Consider the following 14868-nt stretch of genomic DNA (forward strand, 5'->3'; position numbering starts at 1 on the left):
ATACCCAGTTTTTATGTATACATCTGTAATGTTTCCTTACCTTTGATCCTTGCAGTCCTTCAGGTCCTTGGTCTCCTGGGGGGCCTTGAATACCCTATAAAACATTGAATAGAAGTTTTAGATCTGGGTTCTTGCAGTAATCTGTGGTATATACTGTACTCACTAGGTGGGTGTGTTGTGTTGCTATTAAATATAAATGATTTTTTTCTCACTCTACTAGCATTATTCTATTTGTATGAAAGCAAATTAATGAAAGCATTCCAATTCACTTTGAATACTCAATCATGTGCAGATTTTACATGACGAGACAACATGGCTAGTACTCTTTATTTGCTGCACTAGGTCTCAGGTTCAAAACTTGTCCAGGGCACTATATATTTATATGTTTTCCCCGTGTTTCCTACGGGCACTCCAGTTTTATCCCACATCCCAAAAACATGCAGTTAGGTTAATTGCCTTTCTCTCAAAATTGGGTTTAGACTGTGTTAAAGGCATTTAGGATTTAAAAATGAATTTCTCTGTGAGTAATAACAAGAGGTCTATGTGTCTGATGGATATGATAGTATAGTATAAAAAGAGTAATCATAAAAATATTAGTTGCAGGTTTTCACCATCACTTCAATTGTATTTTTCTTGGTACAAAATACCTGCACATTTATAGAATATAGTAAAATGTGTGGCTGTTTTACATGGGTATAATATAAGGAACATCTTTTGTAATTAATGTATTGTCAGTATTTAATTTTAGGGCACGATTATCTATTTGGAAAGTATTTCTTACTGCAAATATGTAACAGAATTCCACTTGGGAATCAGTATGATAATTTTGAATACACAGTAAAGCCATCTTTAAATATGCCTAAGGCTTTATTTCAGTTTTGGACACAATAGAAATCCTAGAAATTGTGATGCATTTGGGGTTTTATATTATCAGAAATGTTTTCTTACCTGTACGCCTCTTAATCCTCGGGGACCAGTAGGACCTTCAGGACCCTAAAAGTTTGAAATATAAATGTTACTCTAAATAAATTAATTTGATGCAACAATTCTTCCCAAATGCTAATAATAAAATAGTTAGGCAAAAAGTCAGTGCATAGCAATGATGATATACAAAGTGCAATAACCCAAAACAGCCAAAAATTACAACCTCAAATCACAGGTACAGATATGAATATTATGGTTGTAATTTGTAAGTAAATCAAATTTAAAGTAAGTTTTAAGTTGAAACTTTACTATTATTTACTAATTATTAATACCAATAATAATAAATAATGCCTTTTAATTACTATATGTAATAGGGTTTGGTTTAAAATGTATTTTCCCCAAAAAAGGGATTTTTTTCACTTTTTGTCTAGAAGAAAAAATAGTGCAAGTAGATCACCACAAGGAAATATAAATTCCCCTCCTAGGCAGCTGTCAACAAAACAAGTGTCCATTATTTTACATTTTATTCTTGTTTCGGTTTTCCCCTGAAGAAAAGTGACCCTGGTCAACACAAATACAGAAGGCAAATCCACACAGCAGGGACACAAAGAGCATTGAAAAAACTTACAGGTTTCTGGAGGGATTATTAAACTTGCCTATGATGTAGATATGCCAGGAAAAGGTCTCTAGCTAATAATTGGAGATATACAGTACAATAGTGATGTAGGGTCAGAGGATGGCGCTACAGCGCACTGGAATCCCACACTCCCTGAAGTGTTCAATGACAATAAATCTTACACCAGGAGCAGATGGAAGATAGTAGACACAGGGCACAAAAAGATATAATACCGGTTTTCTTGCAGGTAATTTCCAGTAGGACTAACAGGGTCTCTCTAAATTATTGAATAACAGAGAGGTATGGGGCATTGCATGTCGTAGAGGCATGAGCCACTGTGTATATATGTTATTTGTTAACAGTCTTGTTTAGTTACTCACCCGATCACCCTTAATACCAGGAATGCCACATTCACCTCTCTCACCCTAAAGGGAAAAAGAAACAATATCAAATTTAGATTTTTATACTCAAAAAGTTGTTTTTTTTTACTTTTGCAGTGCATTAGCTTTTCCGTTACTTTCCATGTAGTTCAATAAACATTTGCAGATTGCATAGATGTGCATTGATCTCTAGATTGATTATTACAGTGAAGTTCACTGAACATTCATTATTTGTATGTATTTTATCAACTGCATTTACTAACCCACATATTGCACAATACCCCATGCATTCACAATATGTAGCCAAAATAATAAATTTATTACCGGCTCTCCTTTATACCCAGGTTTGCCCTGTCAAGAAAAACAAAATATAAGAAATATAATACTACTGAGTAGAGCAGTTATATTGTTTGTATTGCAATTAATATAATTCTTAAATACACAAGATGAGTTGCTCCATAATTGCTAATTTTGGCAAAAAGAAAGTTTGAATCAAAGGATACTATCCCATCCCAGGATGCAGATAAAACTGAGCAGTCCCTGCCTAAATGCCAGAGGCACACATCAGGCCACTGGTACTTCAGACACCAAGACTGAAGACTATAAAGTTTTGTTTAAAAGGTAATATATGCTTGGTGCAGGATACAAAAAAGTGGTTTTAACTTTTCACTAATGGTAACATCATCATGGTGATTTACATGAATGATTCCCATCCTCTTCACCTAGGCTACAGACATAGATCTACCATTGATAGCATAACTTGGAAATTCAAGGTCCAAAACATGCCTTAATCTTGGAATTTAGGACTAGCTAAGAGCTTGGTGTTCTTCCCTACCTTTTTGTGCTCAGTTCCTCAATAAATAAATATTCATATAACAGACTTTGCAGATGTTCAAAGCCTGTCATGTGATTTTCAATTTTTATCCCATAAACTAGAAAAAGTGTTTTTTTTTTTTTAAGACCCTTTAGAAGCAGTATTTTATATTTATTGTAATTAGCCATTTATAATCTATCCTTATTATATTCTGTTACCTCTAGTCCATCTCTTCCAGGAATACCATTAAGTCCAGATTCTCCCTGTAATATAGACAAAAGCACCATATTGTCATTTTGCAGGTAAAATTAGAAATAGCCTTGATTATTATTAACAAAAAACAAAATACTAGTCTATCCAAACATTCCTAAAATCAGAGATATTTAACATTTGTTTTCAGGTAGAGGTCCAATAATCTGAGCCTATCATGTTATAGGCTGCTCATTGCAGATCGCAATTTTTTGGGGGTCACTGCTTAGTTGATACATGAGCAAGCAAATACAAAGAAAGCTAAAAAAATATTATATAATATAATACAACCACAAGTTTTTAATATGAAGATCTTGCAGGGGTCATAGCTACTGAACAGAGTTAAGAACCAAGAAATGGATGGTGGAACAGGTGAGTATAAAATATCCTTTTTTGCTGAATTATTTGTCTTATTTTACATAATCTCCAGTCACTTCATATTGGATGTAACTACATATTGTGAAAGTCACATGACCTGCATCCAGAACCCCATGTGTTTTTCAAAATGCAGCAATAATTCTAGAAAGGAAAAAATACTGTACCTTAGTACCTTTCAGACCAGGAGCGCCATCATCACCAGGTCGGCCCTTTTTACCCTATAAAAAAAAGGAAGGTTTTACTGTATTACTGTATTGGATCATTTCCCAGACTTGCATGCAAAAAAAAAAATATTTTAAAAGCTGACATAACGTGCACAATGTTAAATGTTTTTTACAGGAAATGCAGAAAATTTGACCTTTGTATGTTATTAGCACTGAATTATCTCCATAATGGTTGAACTTGATGGGTTTATGTCTTTTTTTGAACTAACTATGTAACTGGAAATTGAACCAATCAAAATCTGTAGATGAACATTTTTCATCTACTACAAGTATATATATATATATATATATATATATATGATTTTCTTTTCCCCTTCAGAATCATACACTACATATCCTATTCATTATCATTCACTTATTCACTTATCTTGGAATATACACTCTATTGAGACATTCACAAGAGCACATGCATTATGTACATTCAGCATGTATGTATATTCACAATATGTGTATAATTGTATGATTCTAATCAACAGTATATTCATCCAGAGGAAGCTATAATGGTGAAACGTGTCGGGATAAAAGGAGACTAACAGATTACAAGTGCATGATTTCAGTAACTACCATATAAATCTCTATGAACTAAATATTATCAAACCATTTTGTTGATAGAAGTGTATGTATAGCATGACATCCAGCTTACCTCACAGGACCTGTTGAGGTTGGAAACAAAGTCTACTTGTATTTTATATTGTGAACGCTACTATTTTTATTGTATTAGAGATTGCTACTGTTTGAAATACCTATTTTAATATAATTAGCCCCAAAAAAACGTGCAGTATGTTTGTCTTTCCACTTTTTTCTATAGATGCAGAGTTTGACTGGCCAGTTTTTAGGGAAATGCAATTTGCATTCCATATTCATATAAAAGTTACATCAGTTCTGCAACTCATTGAACATCTTAAGGTATTATTCATGACCAGTTGTGTTTTAGAAGTATGAGGAATACTTACAGCGGGTCCAGGAAGACCTCTTTCTCCTTTTTCACAAGTGCAGACAGGTGACTGGCGGCACTAGAAGCAAAAATAAAAAAATAATAATAATAAAAATTAAATCACATTATAGATTTAAACAATTTTCTTTTATATTTTTAAAGTACATATAAAGATGATTTTACAAAATACACCAATACAAGGTAAAATACACCCTTCACCAAAGAGCACCTATATAATTAAAAAGCTTACACATAAACTAAATTAAAAAAAAACACACCAACACCAGAATAATAAGGAAAAAGTAAAAGAAATGTAACAATTGTTTGCTGTCCGTGTCGCAAAGCACTCACCCCCTCTTCAGCAAGCTCTTTCTGTAAAAAAACAAACAAAAATAAATGAATGAACAGTCAAGTATATTGTTTCAGAATTTTGTATATTTGTGAGGTCAGTAAAGAATATGACAATTATAACATCTTATGAAGGTAAATAAGTATAGCAATTTACTTTTGCTGTGTATGTTCTTATAATTTAATAAATACTTATAGTGTTGTCAGTAAAGATAATACTTTGTAACCAATTGTTGTTTGCTTGTGGTTTATTTGTTCATAAACTCATTTCTTAAATCCAGAAGTGCTGTTTATTATGTGCTATAGGGAAGAGAGCTTTCTATGCCATTTTATCATGTTTATTAGAAATATGAATGGGATCCAGAATTGATTATATATACATGGATCATAATTTCCAAGTGTGCACACTACCAAATGCAAAATAGTGGGGATTTGGGTACCTCTTTGTGAGTTTGGTTGGTATCAATTGCCATTTTGGGAGGACTTTGTAGTTTGTCTCAATACCAAGTTCAAGATGACACTCATATGTCACTCAAATGTGTCCAAAAAGCCAATTCTAAATACTTAAATGCACCGCCTTCTCCAGCACTAATCCTAATCTTCTCCCCAAATAGGCAATATCTGTAATTATCCCCCATATACTTATCTGTGCCTAGAGCAGTGGAGTTTTGGAAACCATACCACTGAGATGCTAGAAGAATTTGTTTGGAGTGTGGAATGGTTAGAAATTAAACCCCGGGCTATCTACTGCACTTTTACCAGAATAGAAGACGATAGTAATAAAAGCAGAGTAGGAAGATTTTAAACCTTTGCTTTTTTATTGTCATGTCCATGTGGAAGAAATTCCATTACTGTTTCTAAATAGTTTGAAAGCTTTTACATTCAGTAGTGTTGTTACCTTAAGTCACAGTTTAAGTTCTTTGAATGTGCAGATCAATTCAAATGGAAAAAAAAGTACACAATTTGTGCTGACTCTTTTTGGCCTCACAATGTGCATATATGTCCTATTTTATGTTCATGTAGCAGTAGCCAGCATGTCAAATTGTCAATCATATTGGTATTATGATACTATGGGAAGATTCCACTTGTGTCTTGTACTATTGTCTTGTTAGGATTTCCCCTGTGCTGAACATTAGTGTAATCTATACCTAGATCATTTTATTTCCTTGATAAATCATCCACTTGCAACCATGCAGAATATTGGGTCTATGCACAAAAGTCACACATACTGCAGAAAAAAATACAAAATACTGCAGCTGGCAGCCCACTGAAGAAGACCACAAAAACTCAAAAAATGGTATAGAGCATAAGTATAGACCACAGGCAGTGTAAAGTATAGAAGATAACTGGTAAAGGGCACAGTGTAAGGCAAGTTATATGAAAGGTGTGTTGTCCTTTCAAGAATTAGTACGAATTAATAAGAATTAATAAGAACACTTCCTAGGTGTATGTTTAGGCCTTTAGACATGTGTCCAGCACCTAAAGAGACCCTGTCACAAACTTTTCCTACTTTTTAGACCTCTGCAATTTTCCCTGCAATTTGCAATGTGCACCTGAACTTTTTAGGAAAATTGACTACTTTAATTCTTAAGCACAGTTTACAGATAAAACTGTCCTGTACAATATATTGCCTCTTTCACAAGGAAAATGAAGATAACATGAGGGGCATACATTTTTTTTCAGTGAAAGCGAAACAATACTCATTAAGATGTTTCTGTATGTATTCATTTCACTTTGAGATCCACAGCCTGATAACATCCTAAGTTCCTGACAGTTAATCAGATTTCAGAATCAAATTAGTCAAATAATTGATTCTTGGTGAATGCATTCACCAAATCACATTATTAGCTTTATCTGCTTTCTGCACATTGCTTCTAGGTTTTCCTCTTTTTTAGGGACTGTCCATTATTTTGAACCAATACCTCTTTCCTTGTTTCCTCAACAGTCCCTCTTTTCGGTCTATGTTATAGAGCTCTCTTGAAATGTATTTACCTTCCAAACCATTCATGCAAGCTTCAAATTACTGTTTTATATTATTCCAAAAAGTAAAAAGGTAGTGATTAAAAAAAAAAAACTGTGTGGGTTTTAATAATTCTTTTCTCCATAGTAAATTTTGGTAGTCCTTTGTCTACATTATTAGTGCAAAAGGTGTCCCTTTATCTCAGGCTTTTGTGAAGTATATGTGTATGTAGACAGCTGGCTGCTCAGCCACTGACATACAGGCGTAATAAATAGCTTGTTTCATTAAACATATAAAATATGTACATACCACTTCTTTCAGAATTTTATCCACCATGTCTGGTTCTTGTAAGTGAGACACAAATCTAGAGGAGGGCACACTGGCCAACAAGCGGAGTTTGGCAGCATTTGTAGTTTCCCTGGATACTGATGTCATGCCAACTGTAAAGAGCTTAATATCATGTTGTTTGGCATTAGTTGTAGCAGCAAATATATCAGGATTTCTTGGGTGGTCTACTCCATCAGTCAGAAGAATGGCGACCTTTACACTCTTGTGCGTACCTTCATTCATGTAGAGTTGGGTTAAGTTCGTAATGGCGTAGGAGGTGAATGTACCATGGCCAATATATGAAATAGGAGCAATGCGAGCTTTAAAATTATCTGGCCCTTTCCAGTCTCTGAATGTCTGCTCTATGAGCACTGTGCTGCTGTACTGCAGTAATGCCATTCTCCAGCTGAATGGACGCCTAGAATCTAACTGTACTCCTTTCAGCTTGTCCACCATTTGTAATACAAACTTCTTCTCCTGGTTGTGGTTGTATTCTTTTGCACTCTCTGAGCTGTCCAGGAGAAATGCCATTTCCAAAATACAGTCTTCATCTGAAAAAAGGGTTGAAGTAGTGGTTGTTATTATTCAAAGTATAGGGGCACAGCATCATAAAAAGGGCCACATATAATTGAGGAAATGATGGTTAGAGGATATAGCTATGCCACTGATTTGGATGGAGAGATACATGCTTACTTAGGACATGTCACATGAGTCCAGTTGGTTCAAGGGCTATAAACAAGTACTGCATGCAGCCCATAAGCTATAAATTAGGCACCAGATGGACTAAAACCTTTTCAGTTTGTTTTTACTGCCTGGGTCTTTCAGTCTTAATGACAACTGCTCTATTCATTTCTTTCCCTGATGCCACAAGCTGCTAAAAGGAAAATAAGTGTGGTGGTATCTTCCCAAAAGGGTTACAAATGCCAAAAAAACAATAGAACTAAAGTTTAATATAAAGCAGATATATGATGGGAAATCTAAAAAAAATCACTTTAATTGTTACTTGTCACATTTAAAATAGCTTTCTAAAACCCTTGGTGGCCTGTTACATGGTTCCTAAACTAGTGCTTTTGGAAAAGTAAAAGTTTCACCTTGATCACTGAGGCTTGGAGCGTTCTCGGATGTACTTGAAGTTAAAGCACGGGATCTGTATCTTCCATAGTAAGTCTGTGCCATATATGTCTGGACATCAAAAAGAAACAAGAGCAACAATATTCGAGGAAACATGGTGGACCTAGGTTAAAAAAAGAAAACAACAGGTGTAAAGCAAATACACACAATATGGAATACTAACCCAGATGAATGTTCAGCAATCAACTAAAACTTCTCTTCCAAAATGTATTAGATGGTCTTATTTAAACAGGAATTACATAATAGCGGTACCTATTCCAAAAGAAGGGGGTTTAATGGTCACCAACAATACCAATAGTTTACTAAAACCAATATTTTTATTTTATACAATCTTACAAATTATAACGTTCACAACAGTATTATACAACAATAAAAAACTTTCCACAGAATATTGTTAACATTTTTTAGCTGGCCAGTTAGGAATACTGACTTTCTTTGACCAAAACCACATACTCTGATATGGACTTTGTTTTGTAACCTTTTGCCTTCCATCTAAATAAGGACCATTGCATTTGCTGGTTTGTCTTTTTGGAGGCTGTTTTTTTTCTTCATTCAATATGTGTTGCTTCACAAACGAAATGAGGTTAATCACCGCTAAAGAAATGGCATTATTGAGCTTTCATTGTGTTCAAATCTTGTTAGACCACTGTCTATAGGGGCTAGGAAGACAGATTGAACCAATATTGTTGTATAATACGCCATGTTTGGTTTGGTCATATTTTCTTTTTTTAAATAGTACAAAATAAAAATATTGGTTTTAAGATACTATTGGTATTGTTGGTGACCATTAAATCCCTTTCCTTGGGCTTGAGTAAACCAATGCAGAACATGCAATTACTACAAATTGGAAAAGCCAACAAATACCAATGGGCAATTAGAGGCAGACAGTCAATTAGGCACTTATATTTAAACAGTGATATTTTGATTTCTGTTCATTGATCTTACTGTAGCTCAAACTAACTATACAGTCACAGCATGGGTGGCTTGCTACAAGGAATATTGCCTTGAGGCATTTATAACAGTCACATTTTTGGAGAACCAAGCATTTTTCATTTCCACTGCTCTGTACACATTCCAGTCACAAGATGACAATGAAAAGAACAAACTGCATCTTCCCAAATGATCCAAAATATTAAATTATAACAAGCTTTAAAATGTATGCAAACCCAAACAGAATGACTTTTAAATTTCTCTAGGTATACCTAAAACAGAACTAAACTCAGTGGTGTGGGTGAGTATTTGCCCTATTCAGCAAATATGCACAGAATACCTGCTTATTGTGGCAAATACTTACCTGTTTGCAGGCACGCTGCAGTGATGTCCAAGAACCTTTCATAAGTGAATTCCACAAAGCATTCATCTTCACCCCTGATTTACAGCAGACCTCCAGGTTCATGGTGGTCCTCTACGGTTCTTGGACAACTACAATGATGTAACTCCTGTGTGCAGGAGTGTGTGCAGGAGTTACATTATCCCTGATGGGTGGCTCTATATGCAGAAGTGTTGGGTATACACCAAGCTTTACACTGCACATCAAACAAAAAGCTACCAGAAGCCAGGGCTTTTTGTGGCAAAAGAGACATTGCATGTGTATTTTGCCAAAAAAAAAACTCTACCTCCAATTGACTTTTTATTTTGGTCCACTTAAAGCTAGAAGCTTTGACCTTTTTCCTCCCTCCTGAAAATGGTATTTTAATGTTGTCTCTGTTCACATTTGGGGAGATTTTCCCACACTTGCTGTCTAACACCCCTCAAAAAGGATAAGAAAGAAAAACTTCCAAATGGGCACACAAGCTGAAGTTCCTGTATATTCATGGTTACGATTTACAAAGTAGATACCTGCAAGAGCAGTGCTTCTTAACCAGGGTTCTTTAGATCCCTAGGGTTCTTCCAGAGGCTACTAGGGGATCCTCGAGCCATGAAAGATTTTTGCCTCTCAGGTCAGTTTAAGTAGCACCAATAAACTTTTTAGCTATCTGTAAGGGTGGAATTCTTGCACATGGCCAGGAATGTAAGAAGAAGTCTTGCCACTTATCACCACACTGATATACTGTGAGATTTGAATTTTGGTATTATTGTCAGAAGTTCTATAAGACCTGAAAGTTATTTGAAGTGATCCCCCATGTTAAACAGCCTGAGAAAAACTGTACCAAAGAATTTCTTGCTGTATAGCATCACCTTGTGTGAACTAATTGGTTTGCTGTTTGGAATCCATAGGGTAAAGTATGTCTGAAGTTTGTTTTCTTTAAAAAGCAGCCACACTCTTAAGTAGCTTATTCCATTCCAGCTTTCTATAGAAAAGGACTATAGCTTTATATGTCATAATTGTGGTATCTCTGCAGAATGCTCACGCACCCCAGCCCAGAGCTAAATCTCTTCAATCAGCAAGGAGATTTAGCTTACTCTGCTGTTAGCTCGCACTTGCTTAGCCAGTGTGTTTAAACCTTAGCCGGTTTGGATTATCTTCACTTCTCACCACTTAGGGAATATCTTTGAGACCATCTCTTATTATTAGGCTCATAGTGCCCACTTAAGGTGTCTCGACCTCCCCTGAAGAAACTAAATGGTGAAACACAGTGGGAACCTGCTGTATATATTTAACAGAAAATGTCTACCTGTACAGTCCTTTAAACAGATGCTGAATCCATAATGGGGCTTTACAGCAGCAAATAAATAAGAAGGAATGAGCAGGAAAGCACGTGCAAGCAAGACCCAACAGCTGATTCTGGAGTACAGCGCCTTTAAAACATAAATGGCGCCTCCAGAAAACAGTGTAAATTCAAAAATGCGCTCCAAAATCCATGCCGGAAAACTGAAGGAACCGGATTATCGATGGTTGGATATTTGAATGTCAACCTGTACAAACATTTCATGCTAGCTTTACTTTATATGTAATAGTGGAACTCTATACAGAAACATTTAATTTTTTTTTCTTGTTTTCCCGTGCGGAAAACCTGGTGCGTCTTATAGTCCGGAGCGTCTAATGGTCCGAAAAATACGGTATGTCTTGAAGTTTGTTTTCTTTAAAAAGCAGCCACACTTTTAAGTAGCTTATTCCATTCCAGCTTTTTATAGAAAAGGACTATAGCTTTATATGTCATAATTGTGGTATCTCTGCAGGATGCTCACGCACCCCAGCCCAGAGCTAAATCTCTTCAATCAGCAAGGAGATTTAGCTTACTCTGCTGTTAGCTCGCACTTGCTTAGACAGTGTGTTTAAACCTTAGCCGGTTTGGATTATCTTCACTTCTCACCACTTTGGGAATATCTTTGAGACCATCTCTTATTATTAGGCTCATAGTGCCCACTTAAGGTGTCTCGACCTCCCCTGAAGAAGCTAAATGGTGAAACACAGTGGGAACCTGCTGTATATATTTAACAGAAAATGTCTACCTGTACAGTCCTTTAAACGGATGCTGAATCCATAATGGGGCTTTACAGCAGCAAATAAATAAGAAGGAATGAGCAGGAAAGCATGTGCAAGCAAAACCCAACGGCTGATTCTGGAGTACAGCGCCATCAAAACATAAATGGCGCCTCCAGAAAACAGTGTAAATTTGAAAATGCGCTCTGAAATCCATGCCGGAAAACTGAAGGAACCTGGTTATCGATGGTTGGATATTTGAATGTCAACCTGTACAAACATTTCATGCTAGCTTTACTTTATATGTAATAGTGGAACTCTATACAGAAACATTTCTGCTATACTTTTATTGTTTGAAAATTTGTTCAGCATATTAAAAAACAACTTTTTGTTCTAAAACAAAACCATCTCTTCATGTTTTATATCCCTCCATGATATGGGTTGAAACTTTACTTTGATTGCATATCTTTGCAGAAATCTGACCCCCTGCTAAAGCTCTCCAATCAGCAAGGAGCATGAGCTTTGGTGATTGCAACGCTATAGGTGTGACTGAGCAGGGGGTGTGTCAAACCTCGGCAGAGACACCACTGCTTTTATGCTGAGAGCTACAGAAAACCAGTAGGGGGCAGACTTTTCTACTAAGGCTGTGACTGCTTTTTAAAGAAAATAAACTATATGAATATAATTTAAACTAAAAGTTCATTTAGGCTTTAGGGTAATAAACTTTGTACTCAAATATAGGTATGTTTTACATTAAGATACACAGATACATACACACAATAAACAAAATTTAATATACATAATAATTTAAATATATGTCTTTTTTTTATAACATATTAGTTGAAATGCTGTAAATTCTTTTGTATGTGTAAGTTTCCTCATGTCACATATTTCATTACTGTCCTTAGACTGGGGAATTTGCCACATAGGCACTTGTGATGCAGCAATACACGCTTTTTAGCATGATGCTTGAAATAAAATGTATTCCCCTTCATCTTCAGGTATCAGCCCATGGGCGATCCTTCAGCTCACATATTTAAATAGTCTTGGGGGCAACTTGAGGTTTTACCAGGAATGCTAACATGCTGGGGGGACAAATACATTAAAAGCACATTCATTGTCGTGTTTAAACCTGCATCATCTACAATCCTATAGAAATATCATATCTTATCATATTTTATGATATCAAGATTATATAGTGTCAGAATATTTTATGGCTTGCAATTAAATATGATGGATGTTTATAACATTTCCTATATTTGTAATAATAAAATGTAAGTCTGTGTATGAAACACAGTAACAGGCAGATGCCATCCAAGCAATTATATTGGCATTACATAAAGCCGTCTGCAATTTAAGTACATTTTGGGGACTCTTTGCTGAATAATATACTACATCAGGGAGCTCTTTGTACTGTTTAAAAGTGGTGATACACTAGTGGACGTTTTTGAAAGATTTTATGAAAATTTTCGGCTATTTCACATAGCAACAAGAATTATACCAATGTAAGGGATAGATTGCTTAGATCAGCAAATGAGTTGATGTTCTGCTAACTTCAACCATCCAATCATGAGCAAGAAAATCCTGTTTTTGCAAATTTCTGTGCAGGTAAATAAATACTCTTTGCAAAGTTAATTTCCATCATCTTAACTAAGCTAAGTGAATTATCATTTGCTAGGTGATAATTAACCTCGGAATATGAACCGCCTAAATTCCTTTAGTAACTCAATCCAGTCAAATCTAATAAAAATTAATTAAAAAATAGGACTTTCTTGACTGATATATGATGGATATATTATTTAAGTATTTTTCAGGAATTTTTATTTTTTAGACATTTTAGTCTAACAGTACAGCTCTGTCTGGCAGAGGAGGGGACCCTGATCTTCCAGTGCTATAGTTTTAGTTTCATTTACAAGTCTCCTCCCTACCCACAGCATGTGACATGACAATAAAAGGAGACGCAGCACACTAGCACTTCTCTCCTCCTATAAGTACTCTGTATTGCCAGTCTGGCTCCTTATGATGCTTCTACCTTCCCCAGCCTGAGCTCTGCTAAACAAGGACTGCAAGAGGCTAATATCAAATGTCAAAAATCACCATTAAATGTTGTAATAATTACAAGTCCTAATTATTGTATTTATATCCACCTGAAGTTTGGCTTTATATATCATTAACTTTTTGTATTATTTATTTTATTCATCTAATATGTTCTAAAAATGGTCAGAAGGAGAAGAAACATATTAAATAATGCATGTAAATGCATAAAGGTGAAAAACGCAATAAATGTAAAATATACATTTTAAAAGGAATGTACTATATTAGGTATATACTGGTGTCCCATAGGTTATATCAGCCTTTACAGACATTTTTAACATAAAAAACCCTTGAAATAACTTTGAGGTCTTCAGGGGGCCCCTTCTATAATTTATATATACACAACTCACAGTACATTAGTGTGGTGGTCAGTGGAAAGAACCCCACTAACAATCCTGGACAATAGAAAGAATGTCACCCTCACAGACAGCTAAAAATGTTATTGGAGTCACCTACATTGACTTGGGGGCACAAACTGCACATTGCTCAAGGATCCCCTAGCAAACTTTGGAGGAATCTAAGGGTTTCACAGAACCCTGGCTGAGAACAATGGATAGGATCATTACAGGTAGCAGTGTACAACATATCTATAGTTTAGCCATGATGTTGTAATTTTAAAATGTAATTGCACTCAGCTGAAATTATTAAATGTAACTTAAAAGTAATTAAAATCCTAAAAAAAAATAAATAATCTATATACTGTGAATTGAGTCTCATGCATTTGGAACATTTCCCTTTAGCCTATGAATCTTTGCATGCATGTTTGGTGTTATTAAGCCACCACCACCAGAGGGTGCTGTCTGGAGATGGCAGACCTTATCTTAATTGAATGAACAAGACAACCTCTCTCTGGAGCAGATGTTTTGGAGCACAACAGGAAGTACTCAGAGCTAGGGTACTGCAGACAGTATTGCTGCAAACAGGACTTTCTTTTAGAAAATGCAACTCATTGGGTTGATCATTTTTAGCAATTACACTTTGCAATTAGCTTTAGGGTTGTGGGTTGGCAGTTACAACCAAACTTTAATGGAGAATAGTTTATTTTATAATAACACTGTGAGTTTAGGTTTCATATGAAGGTTGCTCTGGGGTTTGTGATTGCAACTCCTGAGTCTCTGGAATGGA

The 14868-nt window shown here is 35.4% G+C and overlaps 1 protein-coding gene across 1 annotated transcript in view; it reads right to left on the reverse strand.

Moving 5' to 3' along the window:
* Positions 1-8381, reverse strand: part of COL28A1 (collagen type XXVIII alpha 1 chain) — a 39370-nt gene extending 30989 nt beyond the window's left edge. Inside the window, exons 1-10 of the mRNA XM_072419093.1 lie at positions 8246-8381; positions 7137-7705; positions 4871-4891; positions 4539-4598; positions 3526-3579; positions 2953-2997; positions 2245-2271; positions 1921-1965; positions 949-993; positions 41-94 (exon numbers count right to left, since the gene is read on the reverse strand). Coding sequence (XP_072275194.1) covers positions 41-94; positions 949-993; positions 1921-1965; positions 2245-2271; positions 2953-2997; positions 3526-3579; positions 4539-4598; positions 4871-4891; positions 7137-7705; positions 8246-8381 — 1056 coding nt within the window. The remainder of the gene's footprint in view (positions 1-40; positions 95-948; positions 994-1920; positions 1966-2244; positions 2272-2952; positions 2998-3525; positions 3580-4538; positions 4599-4870; positions 4892-7136; positions 7706-8245) is intronic.
* Between the last annotated feature and the right edge of the window lie 6487 nt (positions 8382-14868).

The sequence above is a fragment of the Pyxicephalus adspersus genome, chromosome 7, assembly GCF_032062135.1.
Source record: "Pyxicephalus adspersus chromosome 7, UCB_Pads_2.0, whole genome shotgun sequence".
Taxonomy (NCBI): domain Eukaryota; kingdom Metazoa; phylum Chordata; class Amphibia; order Anura; family Pyxicephalidae; genus Pyxicephalus; species Pyxicephalus adspersus.